The sequence below is a fragment of the Adiantum capillus-veneris genome, chromosome 19 (genome assembly GCF_014529385.1).
Source record: "Adiantum capillus-veneris isolate H3 chromosome 19, ASM1452938v2, whole genome shotgun sequence".
Lineage (NCBI taxonomy): Eukaryota > Viridiplantae > Streptophyta > Polypodiopsida > Polypodiales > Pteridaceae > Adiantum > Adiantum capillus-veneris.
This window is the reverse complement of record NC_140949.1, coordinates 121,136,848-121,153,330: the sequence shown is the minus strand read 5'-3', so window position 1 is coordinate 121,153,330 and position 16,483 is coordinate 121,136,848. Positions and strand designations below refer to the sequence as shown.

Sequence of the window (16,483 nt, the reverse complement as noted above, 5' to 3'; positions counted from 1 at the left end):
AGTGCCTAGCACTTGCAAGAACCTAGTTCTGAATGATCAATCCATTGGCTTGATAAAGAACTTAGTGCTCCGTGTGCGACCAAGCGCATTGATGTGCACTATCATCCTACATCTTTTCACAAGGCTTCGGCTCGTAAGAAGTTCAAAGCTTTTGGCAAAGCTTTGAGCTGACTCCATTTGTGCATCAATATTAGTCCTTAGGGCATGGCACCTCCATACACTCCGTAAAAACATAACAAGCCTCACATGTGAAAACCACCCCCAGGGTTTCGTTCCTTGCATTGTATTTTATGCATGCCCCTTTTAGAGATTCTGTGTCAAGCACCAAATCCCCAGAAAACATATCCTTGACCAACAATTGTTCCACCTTCATGTGCTCAAGAAGAACACTGATTTGGCAGAGCAAACAATGACTTGCTGCCACGTTCTATGCTCGAGACCAGCAGGATTGATTAGAAAAACAAAGGCAGTGATAGACCACAAGGATCCCCTTTTGTATGAGAATGAGGACCATAGAAGCTGGCAGGATGAGCTGGAAGGGAGTTCGTGGGCTGCAGGGCAGGCTGCAGCAACAAAAGCTCACAGAGGGAGGTCAAAACATTAGCCTGACAAAAAGTTTTCCTGTGATCACTTAATTTATTGCAAATTGAAGAAAAGAAGTATTGAAGGTTCTCATCACTTGCTTGGAAAAACAACTTTCCTTTGCACACTTTGCATATGGAGGATAGCATTCAAAGCAAAGAGTGTACAATTTCCTGACAATAAGCAGCTTTTGCTGAACTTGTTACATTAAGTTTACAATATAGTCAAGTAGCAAAATTTCGTACTTCAGCAGCATACTTTGCTGCCCACCAGAAAACTCGGCCAAAATGTATAGACTGCACAGCTTTTGAAGGGGAAGCCTAGCTTAAAGAGGTAGGTTACATATGTATGGATAAAGTTGTATCTTTTCTGTACAATTCAACGTTCCTCGACCCGGAGAAGGGCAACCCTACATTGTTCCTGTACGAAATGACACAGGATCCAGAACCGATACCAAACGAGCTGCATAAAAGATCCCCCATCAAACTCTGCAATATTGAAACATTTTGTCAAGCACTAACTTCTCATCAAATGTCGCTATAACTCCGCCAGACGGCACGAAACTCCTCTCGAAATGTGTTGAGCCTTGCTTTAAGATTTGGGGTCCGGAAACTCGCATGAACCAATATAACTGGCAGAAAAGTTCATAGTTCTTAATATAGATATTTCTGTCAAAGTAGAGCTCGGACATCTGCTTCAACATCAATGCTCGGTCCATTGATATATTCACTCACCGATCATGACAAGACATACAGCAAGCCCTAAAATTTTGATTCGTGCAGAGAGAAACCATGATAGCACGCTCACTGCCACAAGCACCGCAATAATGAAAAAAACATTGATGCACGAGCTTCTCTGCCTAAACAGACATTGTGGAGCAACCAACACCTGAAAGCAGCACCGCAACAACGTGAGATCTCTCTTTGCCACAGATGTGTATGGTCCCCTTGGAAGGTCGCGCACGGCCACCTGGCCTGCAAAAAACAAATGGTCCGTGACTTTCATTATTCTATCCAGTCTAAAAGCATTCAGCGTACATACGTAGGGGGCGCCCGCATCTTTGCAGCAAGAGGAGGGTATATTCTCCTGGCACACCTTAGAACCTTCTCATTGACAAACATTGCAAAGCTGCACACTCAACAAATATCAGTTAGCCGTCAACTAGCTTGAAGCTTTGATTCTCTTGAGACCACACACCTGTCATTAATGCATGCTGTAGCAAAGGTGATCAATACTGCACCCAAAGCAGCGACCGGACTTCGCAATGCCCCTGCGACTGCAGCCTTAACAAAAGTCAGCAAGCAACAGTCCCAGAGTAAACATGTAAAAACTTTACAAAAACATCAGCATGGCTCACTTACAGAGCAGGAGAAATGCGACCATGAGAAAATAATAATTTATCCGATACCTGCAAATTTAAATGCAATTATACACCCTCATAAGCTTACAAAAGTCTGAACGTATGAACTATACAAGGGGCTAAAATGCTTTACAAAACAAACAATCTAGAGACACAAAAACTATAAAAGAAGAAGATAATGTGGCAAGACTTATTTAAAAAGAAGACAGCTTTTTAAGGTGACTTAGACAAAAGAGAGGGGCAAAATGAACAAGAGAGAAAAACTCTGAAGTCACTTGAAGTAAGGGCAGAGATGGTGCAAGATTACCTTTAAACTCATACAACACGCATTTGATGAAAATCTAAACACTGAAATGAAACGCTGCCCGTGTTTTGGGTTTGCATTGCACCCTCTCTCCTCTTGGACCAACATTTTCTCTCTGGAGGTGTTTTGCAAGTTGGGATCGTAGCAGAGGGAGGTCGATCCACGTAGAGGGCTGTCCATCAGATCAGATTCAGGAGATAATCCAGAAGATCTACAGCCAGTTGCTCAAGGCCAGATGGGCGTCCATACTCGACGAGAGTTGTAATCACCCGTTGTTGCCCTGTTCACTATCCAATTCACCTTTAGGCTTTTCCATTGCCACTTTGACATGGCATCAAACTACAGTGTGCTGTCGGATCATTGATCAGAGCGTGTTCAAGAGGAGCGTACTGTCACCAGGAGGTGTAAATTTCTTGTTGCCTTCTCTAAAATGTAATACATACCATACTTTAATTTATTTTTACTTGTCTTCCCCCGGAACCCTTGAAAAGGTGCAAGTGGACATTGCATGGCAGTGTGAAACGGCTATTGCCAAACTGGTTTCTCACATCGGGAATCTAGGTCGGTCAGTTGGGCCATTTAGCTCTGAATTATGATGAGTAAGGAAGCATGTGTGCACCTAAAAGGAATTTGGACCACGTGGCAAGTCATTGACAACTTTATAAGTTGGGAGGGGTTAGGAAACTGAACCAGAAGGGGCATATAGGACATGGCTGAAGGAGAGTCACCTACCAGCCAACTCACACTCCAAGATGTTGAGGCCCGAGGGCCAGCTTGGCGACGCCCAAAAGAGAGAGAAGGCCAATTTTGCTCATTTGTGAGTGGATTTTCAAGTCTTGTAGCTTTAATGGAAAGCTTGCCTTCTCCCTTGTCTCATGTACTTCGCTCTCGTGCATCTCTCCCCCCCGTACACACATGGTAATGCCCCACTAGTTAGGCTCCTCAAATGACTATAAAAAGTCTTGTGGGGGCGCACTTGCCAAGGCAAGAGCCTTCTGAACAAGAACCGGATTAGCTAATTGCTAATCCCCCACAAATACACACTCTTCCATCGTGACAGATTGCGAAACAGGTGAGTTTTCTAGCATGAAAACTCGTCCAAATCAAAGGGGAATTGACTCATTGCGTGCAAGAGCTCCCGAGACACGTCTATTAAGACACGCATAGAAGTGTTTGCTCCGCTCAAAACGATCCAATACAGAGAATTTCAGCTTGCTGAGTTTATTTGCAGGTTGAGAGTTTCATACCTAAACTGCAAGATAACACCAGGGAAGACTCAGGGAAGCCTTGGGGTTGTTATACAAGAGTTTGGGCACCTGTCAATGACCAAAACAAGAAATTACAGTGTGCTGAAATTTACCTACAGCTCACCGGAAAGCTTCTAAAATGCAAGGGAATACGTCCTAGACTTGTACTTTTGACCTACAAAGATTTTGGCGCTGTTATGCTGCCGAAATTGGGTCGAAAATCTGCAATTTCAGCTCTTGACAGGTATGGACAGCTTGGTGGGAGTTTGGTCTAAGTGTTTGGATCATTTGTTTTCAATTCAATTGAATAAAGAAATACCAAAAGGGGCGCCAGTCTTTGGAGCCTATAAGGTGTCGGTCTTCGTGTGCGCAATGACATTCTAGCTGCTAGACGCATCTGTGTTCTCTCTTCTTCTCAATCCTCTATGTGAAAATTAACACGTAATTGAATTAGTACCACCCTCTATTGTGTACAGACCGATTATACGTATTGTTGGTTGCTGCTGTTTTTCAACCATTTCGTAATGCTTTTGTCACACATTGATAACATGGCAGTGCCCGGACACACACAGTACGAACGTGATAACGTGGCAGACAGTATTGATGTCCGCAATTCATGCTGACTGGCTGATGTGGCAGCTATACGAAATCCAGTGATTCACGTTGGCCTACTGACGTGGCACAATGTACGGAACTCCACGTTTTACGCTGGTGCTGACGTGGCTTGGCTTGAGTGTTTTTTATTGGCGGATTTTTAACAAGATGCTTTTGGAGCTCATGGCTTTTGGGGCTCTTCTTTTAGCAACCCTTGTAACCTTTATATTGAACCCAAGGGGCTCACTTCTCAGAGAATCTGAACGCAGAGTCTAAGAGAGTGCACCCGCGGGCAATTATACTTTGCTCAAAGATTAATATTTAAGAAATACTGAAAGGGGCGCCAGTCTTTGGGGCCAGTATCTCTTGGCAGGAACTATGCTGGGCCGTGTTGACTCTCCCTTAATTTTGTGAAGTGTTTTGAAGTGAATCTCTACTGTGTCGCGACAGAATCTTGACTTGGGGTGTCCAAGTTTGTGTAAAGTGCAGCGGAAGTGAGTGTTGAACTTTGCTCAAGATGAGTGCTCCGAACTGTGCTCAAGGGTTCCTTTTACTTACGGAATGGAGAGCCTTCCGTTCCTTTAGTGAGAGAGTGCAATGGACACAGTGGTGAACACTGTGAATGAAGGTGCTAAGACTGAGAGATAGAGAGAGAAGAATACGACAGTAGAATGTTGTCAAAACCCTCCTCCGAAGGCCCCACTCTTTAAGGCGAGAGCGGTCTACTATTGATTGCATAATCTCTACAATGCTTGGACTTGCCGACGATGAGGACGACGACGAGAAGGGCTGAAATCTGAAAACGCTAATGGCTGAAATCTACAAACCTTTATCTGCTGAATTCTGACTCTATGTCGGCGATGACGACGATGCAACAACGACGCGCTGAAAACGCAGATGCTGAAATCTGCGTTTTCCGGGCTGAAACTATAAACTTCGCTGGGATCTGACCGTGCGACAAGCATCTGCTGCGGGATGGTGAAATCTGAGAGGTTCGAGACTTCTTCTGCGGGTTCTAACTGCTGAAAACTGAAAACGTTGGTCTATGGGCTGATTCCGTCGCGAAGACCTGCAAAAACGCTAAGGTATCAGGCTAATGCAAAAATGTTGGGGCTGATTTGGTCTTGCTGTGGAGAATCTGATAATGTTGGGGCTTCCGCTTGATCTGCTGTCGCCAGGAATCTGCAAGAGCAAAAACGTTGGTTGTCCTATGTATGCAAAAACGCTAGGCCTTGCTGTGGGGGTGGGGGGGGGTCCTAGTGAGAAGACCGAAGCTCTTGCTGCCTCTTCTTCTATGGAATGCTAGCGCTAGGTATATATATATATTTGCTTAGCAAAATTGCCCTACCTAGCTCCCAACAAAAGTCACTTAAAAATAATAAGTGAAAAATGTCAAAAAAAGGGAAAATAGGTCTATGCACTGTAAAAATGCTCCTGATGGGTTATGATGAAAATCTGATGATCATGCTGTGTGCAACTAGAGGATATGCACCTACTCTAAGTGTCTGGACATGCACGGTCTGCGAACAGACTCACAAAAGTGCCAGATCACTTCCTATTTTAAACTGAACTGAACCCATGTAATAAAGTACCTTGTCCACGTGCACATAGGGTTAGATGTGTCACGTGACATCCCCTCCTTTTCAAAGTGAGGTACTGATACCGAACTGTATAGCGTCGAGGGAGAGAGCCAACAGCGTCTGGAATCCTGGAAAGGACTCTTCGCCGGCCCACTCTGATACGTGTGTCGTGCGATACTTGAACTTCATAAAGGTTTGCAACGCTTGCTTCTTTGGGCCACGCCGAAAGCGACAAAGTCTTTTGTGGCTCCTTCAATGCTTGAACTTCGGCTATAGTCATGCGTCTACCTTCTTCAAGAATCTCCGAGGATGAAAATTCATGAAACCACTTCAATACAAAAACATGAACATACCCATTCCATGTAAAGTGACTTGAAAAATACTATTCCTTCGAACAAACTGTGCATGCGATGCAAATGAACAAAGTGATGGAGTGCCAAATCGTTCATCGAACACACGCAAACAATGGGGTTGAATCTTGACTTTCTGATCTATATCAATCAACTGTGGCAAAACACAATGGAAATGCCTGTGCTTGATGCTCAATCCTTCTTGTGCTCTTTCGGATACTATGTCATGCCAAGGAAGAGACAGGGAATATAAATTCCTTGAAAGCAAACATTTCATCTTTTCATGAATGATCCACATACATTCGTGCTCATTCATGATACATTCGTGCTCATTCATGAGTGAATCGTCCTCAGCGTACAATATGTCATGCCTATAAAAAGGGTTCACGTAAGGACGGTGACTGAAATACAGGAAAGCATCATGAATGAAACACTCGAACAATGCGTGCGAACTAATCATTCAAGCACATAATACTTCCTGTTAGGGTTCTTTGGACCTAGGCTCAAGAGCCAAGATCGGTTCTTTCTGAAAGGGTTCTGTAGACCTCGACTCGAGAGCCAAGATCGGTTCTTCGTGATTGATCGAATCTGCAATGAGGTTAGCTTACAAGAAAAAGCATCAACTAGCCCATAATCCTTGTGAACAATCACATCGTCTTTATGCAAATAATCATGCTTGTCATTATCATTCAAATCATCATGCTTATCATTGTCATTCAAATCATCATGCTTATCATAATCATGCAAATCATGTGTGTCATGCTTGGGAGAAGACGAGACAAAGAGAGTCTCCTTTTCCCGAATCTCTGCATCTGTGCCTGCACTTGAGAAAAGAGTCGCAACATCTCTTTCATGGGTCGGGCGCTCTATTCGGCCGCCAAACGCGCTTGCTCACGGTCACGCTCCAAGTTTGCCTTTCTTTCTGCTTCTCTTTCTGCTTTTCTTACTTTGGCTTCCAAGCGGGCTTGCTCGCTCACATGTGCTATGGCTGCCATTCTTTCTTGGTACTTACGGTCTATGGCTGCGATTCTTTCTTCGCTTTCTAACTTCCTGTCCATCATCCTCTTGTCGAAAGCCTCCATAGGAGTTAGTGTAATCCTTGGCGTAGATGGAGAAGGGGAAGGTCAGAAAACCTTCTAGTGAAGAAAACTCTTCTTCGCCACTCCCATGCTCACCACCTCCATGCGAAGTATCCATTCCGCTTTGGGTGATGACCATCCACTGAAGTCTTGGGTTCTTAAGTTCATGAGGAACTTGGGTTCTTGCGGGTTTTGGTTCTCCAGTTCTTGAGTCTTCAGGTTCTTGAGGGTCGTGAGGTTCTTCTTTAGCTTGCAATCCGTGTATCTTCTCTTTACCCGAGTTCTTCTCTTTTCCGCGGGCGCACCCCTTGGCGGCCTTGCGCTCACACCAAGGTTGCTTTTTGCCACCTCACGTCGATTGGCTGGCCGTGAAGTGCACGGTCCGCTCTCAATGAGTGAAAAGAGGCACAAGGGGAGGCTGGACAAGCCCTTCTTTCTTGGGTTTCTTGTCACTCTTCAAAAACACGATTAGGAATCGACACGCCCAAGAGGTCTTGGGTTACGTGCGACCGCAACAAGCAAAAAAAAAAAAAGTGGTTCTTTCCTTGAGTGATACAGAACACTGTCAAAGCTCCGATACCAATGTAAAGTGCAACGGAAGTGAGTGTTGAACTTTGTTCAAGATGAGTGCTTCGAACTCTGCTCAAGGGTTCCTTTTACTTACGGAAGGGAGAGCCTTCCGTTCCTTTAGTGAGAGAGTGCAATGGACACAAACAAAGTGGTGAACACTGTGAATGAAGGTGCTGAGACTGAGAGACAGAGAGAGAAGAATATGTCACCAGAATGTTGTCAAAACCCTTCTTCGAAGGCCCCATTCTCTAAGGCAAGAGCGGTCTACTATTGATTGCACAATCTCTACAATGCTTGGACTTGCCCACGATGACGACGACGATGAGGACAACAACGAGACGGGCTGAAATCTGAAAACGCTAATGGCTGAAATCTGCAAATCTTTATCGGCTGAATTCTGACTCTATGTCGATGATGACGGCGATGACGACGATGCAACGACGACGTGCTGAAAACGCAGATTTAATGTGTTTTCCGGGCTGAAACTACAAACTTCGCTGGACCTGACCGTGGACGAGAATCTGCTACGGGATGGTGAGATCTGCGAGGTTCGAGACTTCTTCTGCAGGTTCTAACTGCTGAAAACTGAAAACGTTGGTCTATGGGCTGATTCTGTCGCAAAGATCTGCAAAAACGCTGAGGTATCAAGTTGATGCAAAAATGTTGGGGCTGATCTGGTCTTGCTGTGGAGAATCTGCTAACGCTAGGGCTTCTGCTTGATCTGCTGTCGCCAGGAATCTGCAAGAGCAAAAACACTGGCTGTCCTGTGTATGCAAAAACGCTAGCCTTGCTAGGCCTTGCTTGGGGGGGGGGGGGGGGGGGGGGGGGGGGGGGGGGGGCCTATTGAACCGAAGCTCCTGCTGCCTCTTCTCCTATGGAATGCTAGCGCTAGGTTTTGCTTAGCAAAATTGCCCTACCTAGTTCCCAACAAAAGTCACTTAAAATTAATAAGTGAAAAATGTCAAACATAGGGAAAATAGATCTATGCACTGTAAAAATGCTCTTGATGGGTTCTAATGAAAATCTGATGATCATGTTGTGTACAACCAGAGGATATGCACCTACTCTAAGTGTCTGGACATCCACGGTCTGCGAACAGACTCACAGAAGTGCCAGATCACGTCCTATTCTAGACTGACTGAACTGAACTGAACCCGTGTCATGCAGTAGCTTGTCCACGTGCACATAGGGTTAGATGTGTCACGTGACAGTTTGTTGCAGTGGTATTAGAGCACGGCTGATTTCTCTTCTACCGAGAAATCCGATCCCTTTTTTCGTGACACTTATGGATTCCGAAAAGAAACAATCAACCTCTTCTGCAACCGCTGAGGCGGTAGAAGACAACGCAGAGATTCAAATGACTTAACAGAAGATGAGTACGGGCTAGCGCCTAAAGGGCTCCCTTTACAGGTGCACGAGGCTGGGTCAAGCAGTCCCAAATCAACCCCCACGACCAAGGGATTAACAATAAAATGCTAGAGGTGGTTTACGCGGCAAAACACCTATATGCTGAAAATGCTATACTATGCAAGAGAAGGTTTTGCTACATCGTTTTCGCCATGGCTCAAAGAAACAAGCACCACAGTATCTGTTGAAGTTCAAAAAACGAGGAGCCATGAGATAGTGTGGATCGACAAAGCTTTCTTCACAGATTACCCTGAGTTGTTGGTAAACTACAAAGAAGCCAAGCAACTCGGTACCAGTACCTCACCTTAAAAAGAAGGGGATGTCACGTGCACATCTAACCCTATGTGCATGTGGACAAGCTGTAACTCCTACTTCCAAGGTTTAGGACACCTAGGGAGTGTTCTAGCAACCTTGTGAGCCTGTACGCAGGACGTGCATGTCCAGGCACATAGAGTAGCTGCATACCCTCTGATTGCACAAGCCATTAGCATCTGGCATCAGTAGCTAGCACCAAGCCTAAGCATTTTCACCACATGTGAACCACCTCTTAGTGCACTTAGTTTATTAAGTGACTTTTGGGTTTTCCAAATCGTGGGGCTGTTGGGGATGCTGCTCGACCCAGCTTCTAGCACCTATATATGCAACCCTATGCAACGCTAGAGAAGCAAGGAGTAGAAGAACCAAGTGCCATCAGCACCTGCAGTACCAAGCACCCTTCCTCAGCAGAACCTAGCGTTTTCACCAGCCTAGCATCAACGTTTTCAACCTTCCCAAAACGCTAGCAGCAGCCAACGTTTTTGTCAACAATCAACCTCTTCACCCTCGCCGTCGGCACCCCGTCGTCGCAGCAACCTAGCATTTTCAGTTTTCAGCCCTACAGCACTTAGCGATTTTCAGATTTCAGCCCTCAAGTCAATAGCACTTTCAGTTTCAGCCCATCACCGTCCCACCGGCGATAGCAGATCAGCCCATAGCCTCGTCGCAATCGCAAACCAACATCCTTACCGGTTTCAAATTTTCAGCCCCTTAGCCTCACAGTACCTCAAACTTCACCAAGCATCGTCGTCGTCAAGCATCTCAACATTTAGAACCATTGTACCAGACTTTGTGTAATCTAAAGCAAATACCTCTCTAGCAATAGAGAGGGGGGCCCTTGGAGGGGGGTTTGGGACCCCATCTGGTGTCGATCTTCTCTCTCTCTCTCTCTCTCTCTCTCTCTCTCTCTCTCTCTCTCAGCACCTTCACCCACAGTTTGCATTCTCTCTTGTTTTGGTGTATTGCACAATCTCTCATAAAGTAAAGGGGGGCTCTCTCTCCCCTTGAATAAAAGGAACCTTGGGCACGAACTGAGCACTCATCCTGAGCACACACCATCATTCACTTCCGCTGCACATTACACAAGAAGCTCTTAAAAAAGTTTCAAAACTCTTCTCTTTATGATTGACTACAAATTCAAGACTGTCAACAATGTTGTAGCCTGTAAATAACGCTGGCAACAAGCAGCTCCTCCTAAATCTCGTGTCGAGAAAGCTTCAGGTCCTGGGCCTTGTGGGTCGAGTCTTTGCCAACTTTGCTACTGAGTAGGTTGGTAATAACTGTTGTTGCTGATGCACAAAAACGTTGAGAAAGGGGGGATGCAAAAACTATGGTGCTGTTGACTCCGCATTGTCAAGTACCGATAAGAGAGGGCGTCAAGTTGTCAACTTGTAGATTGCAAGTGCTTGCCAAGAGCGATGAGAGAGCACGAATGTGTGCAATCTCCTTTTCTTCCTTGATATGCCTCATTGAAGAAGTTCGCAGACTCTTCACTAGCTGTGTGTTGAAGTTGTTCACTACTAGCAAGCTTTGTGTGTTGTTGTCTTGGACTGGCTACAAATCTGCTACTTGTTGCTGTATAAGTTTCCACTTTTGTAGTGTATGATGAGCGCTGAAGATACTGTGTGAGTGATGAGCTTATTAAAAAAGGGCAGATATGCAACCTAATGACGCACAAATTGAAGACCAATGAACATGCATACAAACACAACCAGCACTCAATTAAAGAGATTTATAAAAGCATAAACACCCAATAATTACAAAGATTAAAAATGCTCGAATGAGCTTACTAGATAAGGCTCAAACAAAAAGAAATCAAAGCTAAGTGCTTCTAATCACAGACACTTCTGGAGAGAGAATGTGAGTAGGCTCAATTGCACCCTAACCTAAGCTATGATACCGGGTGCAAGAGTGTAGCATTCATGGTGTGTGTGTGTGTAATGGAAAGAGCGAGAGCAAATGTAAAATGCTTGAACTTGAACACATAAAATCAGTGTGTACAATGCCTCATATATAGGCATACAATAGATGACCTCATGGGTGACATCATCAGATAATTCATCATCCACTGTGTCAGCAATCCTACGTGGAAAGTGGCCACATACTACCACATGGGATACATGTGCCCAATGCCATGTAAGCATCCTAGTAGACTAGAGTAGTTTCACACGAAGAAGCAAAAGCGTAGGCCAAAGCCCATAAATCCCAACAACATATTGGGTTCATTGTTGAGCTAACTTTCGGAATCTTACGACCTCCTCATCGCCCTAAACACACTCATTGACACCTTTGTGTACTTCAAGATTTAGTGGAGACAAACTCAACCCTGCAATCGGCCCTTGACACACACAAGATCCTATTACAAAACTTAAAGGCGATATTTACCTATTTTAAGCTTCTTGGTCAGCTACCTACCTCTTTGGTGCATAGCAAGATAAAACAAGGCAGTCCATTTCTTTCCCTTCTTCTAGCTTACCCCTCAAAGAATGTGTAGATGTTGTGTGCATGCGATCACTTGTTTTCCTTTTGGTTTTTTCCTAGTTTTTTTTCCTTTTGTGTGTATGTGTGTGTGTGTGTGTAACCCACTCCCCCCCCTCCATGTTGGTCACACTGATGCTCATTGGTTGCTAAAATTCAAATCAAAATTCAAGAAGTATTCTTCATTGCCATCACATGAATTTTCCTACCACTTTCATGATGATGATATGTGGGAATCTCTTACACATAGAGGTTGCATTTAATCCTGCTGCTCCAAGCAGAGAAGCTTTTTGGAGGGCTGAATTTGGCAAAAAACTCCGAGAGCGGGCGGGGAGAAGACCACCAATCGGCTTCTTTTACTGCATCAGCAAGCTCGTGCAGCGTCACAGAGCTCCAATCCATGGGGACGATGTGCGACAAAAGCGACTCTCTGATCCAAAATGAAGAGACCCAAACTCTGAGACTAGCTTCTGAAATGCGTTTGAAACCCTAGCTCAACAACAAAATAGAAGATCTCCTTGACATGAATACATGGTGACTGTACATCTTTTGGTTTGGTTTCGATAGTGGCAACGTGCGCGCGGGGAGCAAATTTGGCCTCTGCTCAAAGGACCAAGGCCATAGTGATGTGTTCCCTTTCCGCTAGTGAAAATTGTGATATAAATTTTAGAAAATAAAAGTTAAAAATAACTAGAGATAAAATCACGAGGCCTCCGAGACTAGATGGGCATAACTAAAAGGCCTACTTGAAGTTTGGACAGAGATTTCGCGATGACTCTCCCTGCACCGCTCTCAAACTCCCTCACCCTAGCTCTCCGGGTTGCCTGCAGACGTGCCATGCTAATGACTCTCCCAGCACCTTATACTTCGTGGAAGGAACCTCACCCCCTGAGAAAACTTTATGCAGAGGAACCCTGTCGAGAAGATTCACAACGTTTAGCAAGCACACAAAATTGATCACAAGGCAACGAGTAGAGAGCCTAGGCACTTACACAACGTTTCCCAATGGGTCATCAAACCTCATATCATCCTTGTCAAACAGCTTGATAAAAACCTCAGTCACCTCGTTATTGATATTGAAGCGGAAATGCTCATTCTGCATGGGTCAACCGTACCTGCACTTCCAAAGAGTGAACTAGCTCCAAACTGAGTCCAATCCAGATTAGACACATGGCAAATCACACATACGATCGAGAATGTGGCTCCTCTGGATTTCTTGGTGGCAGTAAATGACGGCATATGGATCAGATTTCCCTGTCCACATGAAGGAGAACCGATTCATTAACCAGAAGAAAGCTACACATTCCCTGAAAACTCCACTCTAGATGGGCAAAAGCATGAAATAGTGGATATTCACAATCAGTATGCCGCATAAAAGTCTTAATAAGGTACATATAGTCTTATACCAAAAGAATCAGAGTCCAATAAACCATGAGCTTGAGATGGACATCCAAGATGCCATGATGAACCTGCATAAACGCACATTCCATCATGGAACCCCACCAGTAGATCAAGGCTTTTCCAAAGATCAAATCTTGCTCTGAAAATTTAAAGAACTAGCACATGTAGCATACCGTAGGGAAAAATTTCAGGCCCACCTCAAGCTCCCCCTCGAACTTGCCATTGGGGCGTTGAATTTTGTAAGTGCAAGGAGCTATTTGCCTCTCAGCAAAAAGCAAAATTGACGGATTAGGGAGCTGCTAAGAACACTCCCACTCTCTGTTGCCTGTTATGGCCCTACCCTGCGCACAAAGAGCTTGCCATGCCCCCACATGGGAGAGAGAGAGAGAGAGAGAGAGAGAGAGAGAGAGAGAGAGAGAGAGAGAGAGAGAGAGAGAGAGAGAGAGGTTGCACTGCCCGATTCATCTTCTCCCTTGACCACAACAATGTAGCTTATCACACATGGGCAAAAGCAGACCTGCTTTGTGTTTCATCATTGCTTCTACAGGCTTCTCTCCCTAATGAGTGCTTATTACCTCGTTCAACCAATGAGAACTTAAAAGCTTATTTTCCATGATTCTCTTTTGTCTTTGTGATGAGTATCTTCTCCACTCCAACCAATCAAAACAATTAAAAAATTTACATTTTAAAACAAAATTCTATTTTTCACTAACAAAAAGGGAACACATCACTATGGCCTTAGCCCTTTGGGCAGACCAAAAATGGTCTATATGTTTTTGAGTGGTTCTTGAGAGGATGGGTTGGGTATCTTTTGAGTGGTTCTCGAGATGATGGGTTAGGTGTCTAGTCAAGAACGGTTGTTGCAAGTTGGAAGGCTTAAATGGGGTTGGTGAGTAGAAAGCACATCATATAATGAGTGGAGCGTTAGCTTTCTTCTTCCTTTTGGAGTGGAGACTCCTTGAGCTCCGTGGAGGATGCTCTCATTACCTATAGGCATAATGAAGCCCTAGGTTAGGGTTAGGCAAGCTTCCCCCAAGCGTTTGTGTTGAAGGACGGGTAGCGTGTAGGTTGCATGGCTCCAGCCGCCGGTCTATGGTGTTTCTTGGACCTGTTTCGGTGTTGTGTGTGGCCTGCCTCTCTGCGGTCTTGTAATGCTCTATTTTGTCGTCCTGCTCGCCGATCTGTGGTGGATCTGGGCCATGCTTGTGCTCTGCTATCCTGCTTCCGCCAAGCGTTTTGTGTTGAAGGGTGGGTAGCGTGTAAGTTGCGTCGTTCCAATCATCGATCTATGGCGTTTCTTGGACCTATTTCAGTGTTGTGCATGGCCTGCCTCTGTGCGGTCTTGTAGTGCTCTGTTTTGTTGTCCTGCTCGCCGATTTGTGGCGAATCTGGGCCGTGCTTGTGCTCTGATATCCTGTTTTGCAGTTATGAAGCTGGCATTTATTGTGATGCTGTCTCCTGATCGTCGTTCGTTGGTCTATGGCGGATCTAGGTCATGCCTTGGTGTTGTGCTGCTCTGTACTTTGGGGTTATGTTGCTCTGTTTAGTCGTCCCCTTCGCCGATCTGTAGCGCATCTTCGACGCTCATCAGTTGCACTGCTCCTGTCCTCAGTGTTGGCCTGCTGCGCGGATTTGGGTCGTGCCTTGGTGCTGTGCTGCTCTGTACTTTGGGGTTGTGATGCTCTGTTTAGTCATCCCCTTCGTTGATCTGTAGCGGATCTTGGACGCTCATCTGTTGTGCTGCTCCTGTCCTCGGTGTTGTCCTACTGCATTATCGTCCTCTCCGTCGATCTACGATGGATCGGGCCGTCTTCGTTGTTGTGCAACTCTCCTGCAGTGATGTACTTCTTTGTTCTGTCGTCCCGTCTACAGGTCTATGGCGGATTTTGGTCTGCTCTGTGGACCTGGATTTTTTGTGTGTCGCATCTCTTGGCAAGCAGTCATCGTCTCTACCAGTCAACCATTTTGGTAGGCCATGAAGTGTCCTCTTTGCTTGGATGTTTGTTTTGTTGTTGTCCTCTTTCTAATCCTTGATGTCCTATGTAGGGTTTTGCAGCTATGGATGGATGTGGGGTGTAGTTCTAATAGCCTAGATTTGTAGGCGGAGTTACATCTTAAATCATTACCTTAGGCTGAATAATTTGTAGCTATTAAGCATGCTAGTCTTCGGATTTGTTATATTGTGGATGGGGCTGATTAACATGTAATGATTTTTGGAGTTTAAGTATGGCTCCAAGCCTCACTATTGTCTGTGTTATAAGTTTTGTGCTTTAATCTCTCTTCAAGAAATTTTATATGCTTGTTGAATCATAAGGGGTGCTTAAATTTTAGGCGGAGAGCTCCACATTCTATGATGCAACTTTGGTCCATGATATAATCATATTTAATGATTTTTGGACTGGCTGAGCATGTGGATCAAGTGTGAACAAGCCATATTGGAGACTTATGCTTCCGTGGCTTCTTTCTTAAATGCAAGAAAGAAAAAAACGATGCTACCTTTGTTTTTTTGTCATTATATGGAGTGCTTGCAATGATTCAAGATTTCTATTGAATATTTAGGAACGGAAAAGAATATAAAGGTATCAAGTGATTAGTTTCTCTCTCTTATTTACTCCGAATTTATCTTTTGCTTGTTGCTCTCTTTAACCTTTTGCAGCCCTGCACCTCTCTCTTCTTCTCCTCTCTCCTCTCTCTAATTATAGTTTAGTTCTCTCATTTCTCTCTGTTTGTAGCTCTTTTTTCTTCTCTCAAAAGTTGAGGCAGTGTAAATAAAAAGAAGAAGCCTTCTCATTTTCTCCCTCTATGTAGCATAGAAGTCGTCACTCAACACCATGCATTGATAGATGAAAGTAAATGCAAATATTTGCATTGATAATAATAACTTTGAGTGAAATTTTGAGAGTATCTACCTTGAAATTTTCAAGATTATGCATCAAGGTTCACTCTTTGAGTTGTAAGTGTATAAAACGTTTAGAGATATGTTAAGAAGCATCACTCTATTGAAGCTTGCCAGATTTGAGCTTTATTATTACTGAGCTTAGTATTCCCTCTTTAGTTTCTCTAGTACAATCTCCTACTCTTTATAGAGTGCCACTTTTATCAAAGTGGACGCAGGACTCTCTATCTTGGAGTTCTTATGGATTCGAACATGAATGGTGAAGTTACTCTTCATTTCGCTTCCTCTTTCGTTGTCTAGAAGTCTTGCTTATCTTGTAA

General features: G+C 44.5%; 1 protein-coding gene and 1 pseudogene across 1 annotated transcript; both read right to left on the bottom strand.

Annotated features, from left to right (window-relative positions):
* Window positions 1-972: 972 nt before the first annotated feature.
* LOC147434760 (PRA1 family protein A1-like) lies at window positions 973-12,411 on the bottom strand. The gene is made up of 7 exons (XM_086491185.1): window positions 12,111-12,411; window positions 1,944-1,990; window positions 1,780-1,858; window positions 1,624-1,710; window positions 1,471-1,556; window positions 1,317-1,388; window positions 973-1,213 (listed from the first exon to the last, which is right to left on the bottom strand). The coding sequence occupies exons 1-7, from the start codon at window positions 12,266-12,268 to the stop codon at window positions 1,110-1,112; spliced, it is 633 nt and encodes a 210-aa protein (XP_086347311.1). The 5' UTR covers window positions 12,269-12,411; the 3' UTR covers window positions 973-1,109.
* Window positions 12,412-12,668: 257 nt separating this feature from the next.
* LOC147434759 (16 kDa phloem protein 2-like) lies at window positions 12,669-13,881 on the bottom strand (annotated as a pseudogene).
* Between the last annotated feature and the right edge of the window lie 2,602 nt (window positions 13,882-16,483).

What these genes read in the sequence shown, in the direction of transcription:
- LOC147434760 (XM_086491185.1), bottom strand. Translation starts at nt 12,268, where the DNA reads ATGGATTGGAGCTCTGTGACGCTGCACGAGCTTGCTGATGCAGTAAAA. An exon ending in GGTCGCATTTCTCCTGCTCT is followed by an intron (nt 1,859 to 1,943) that starts GTAAGTGAGCCA and finishes TTAAGGCTGCAG; the next exon opens with TCGCAGGGGCATTGCGAAGT. An exon ending in AAGATGCGGGCGCCCCCTAC is followed by an intron (nt 1,557 to 1,623) that starts GTATGTACGCTG and finishes TGTTTTTTGCAG; the next exon opens with GCCAGGTGGCCGTGCGCGAC.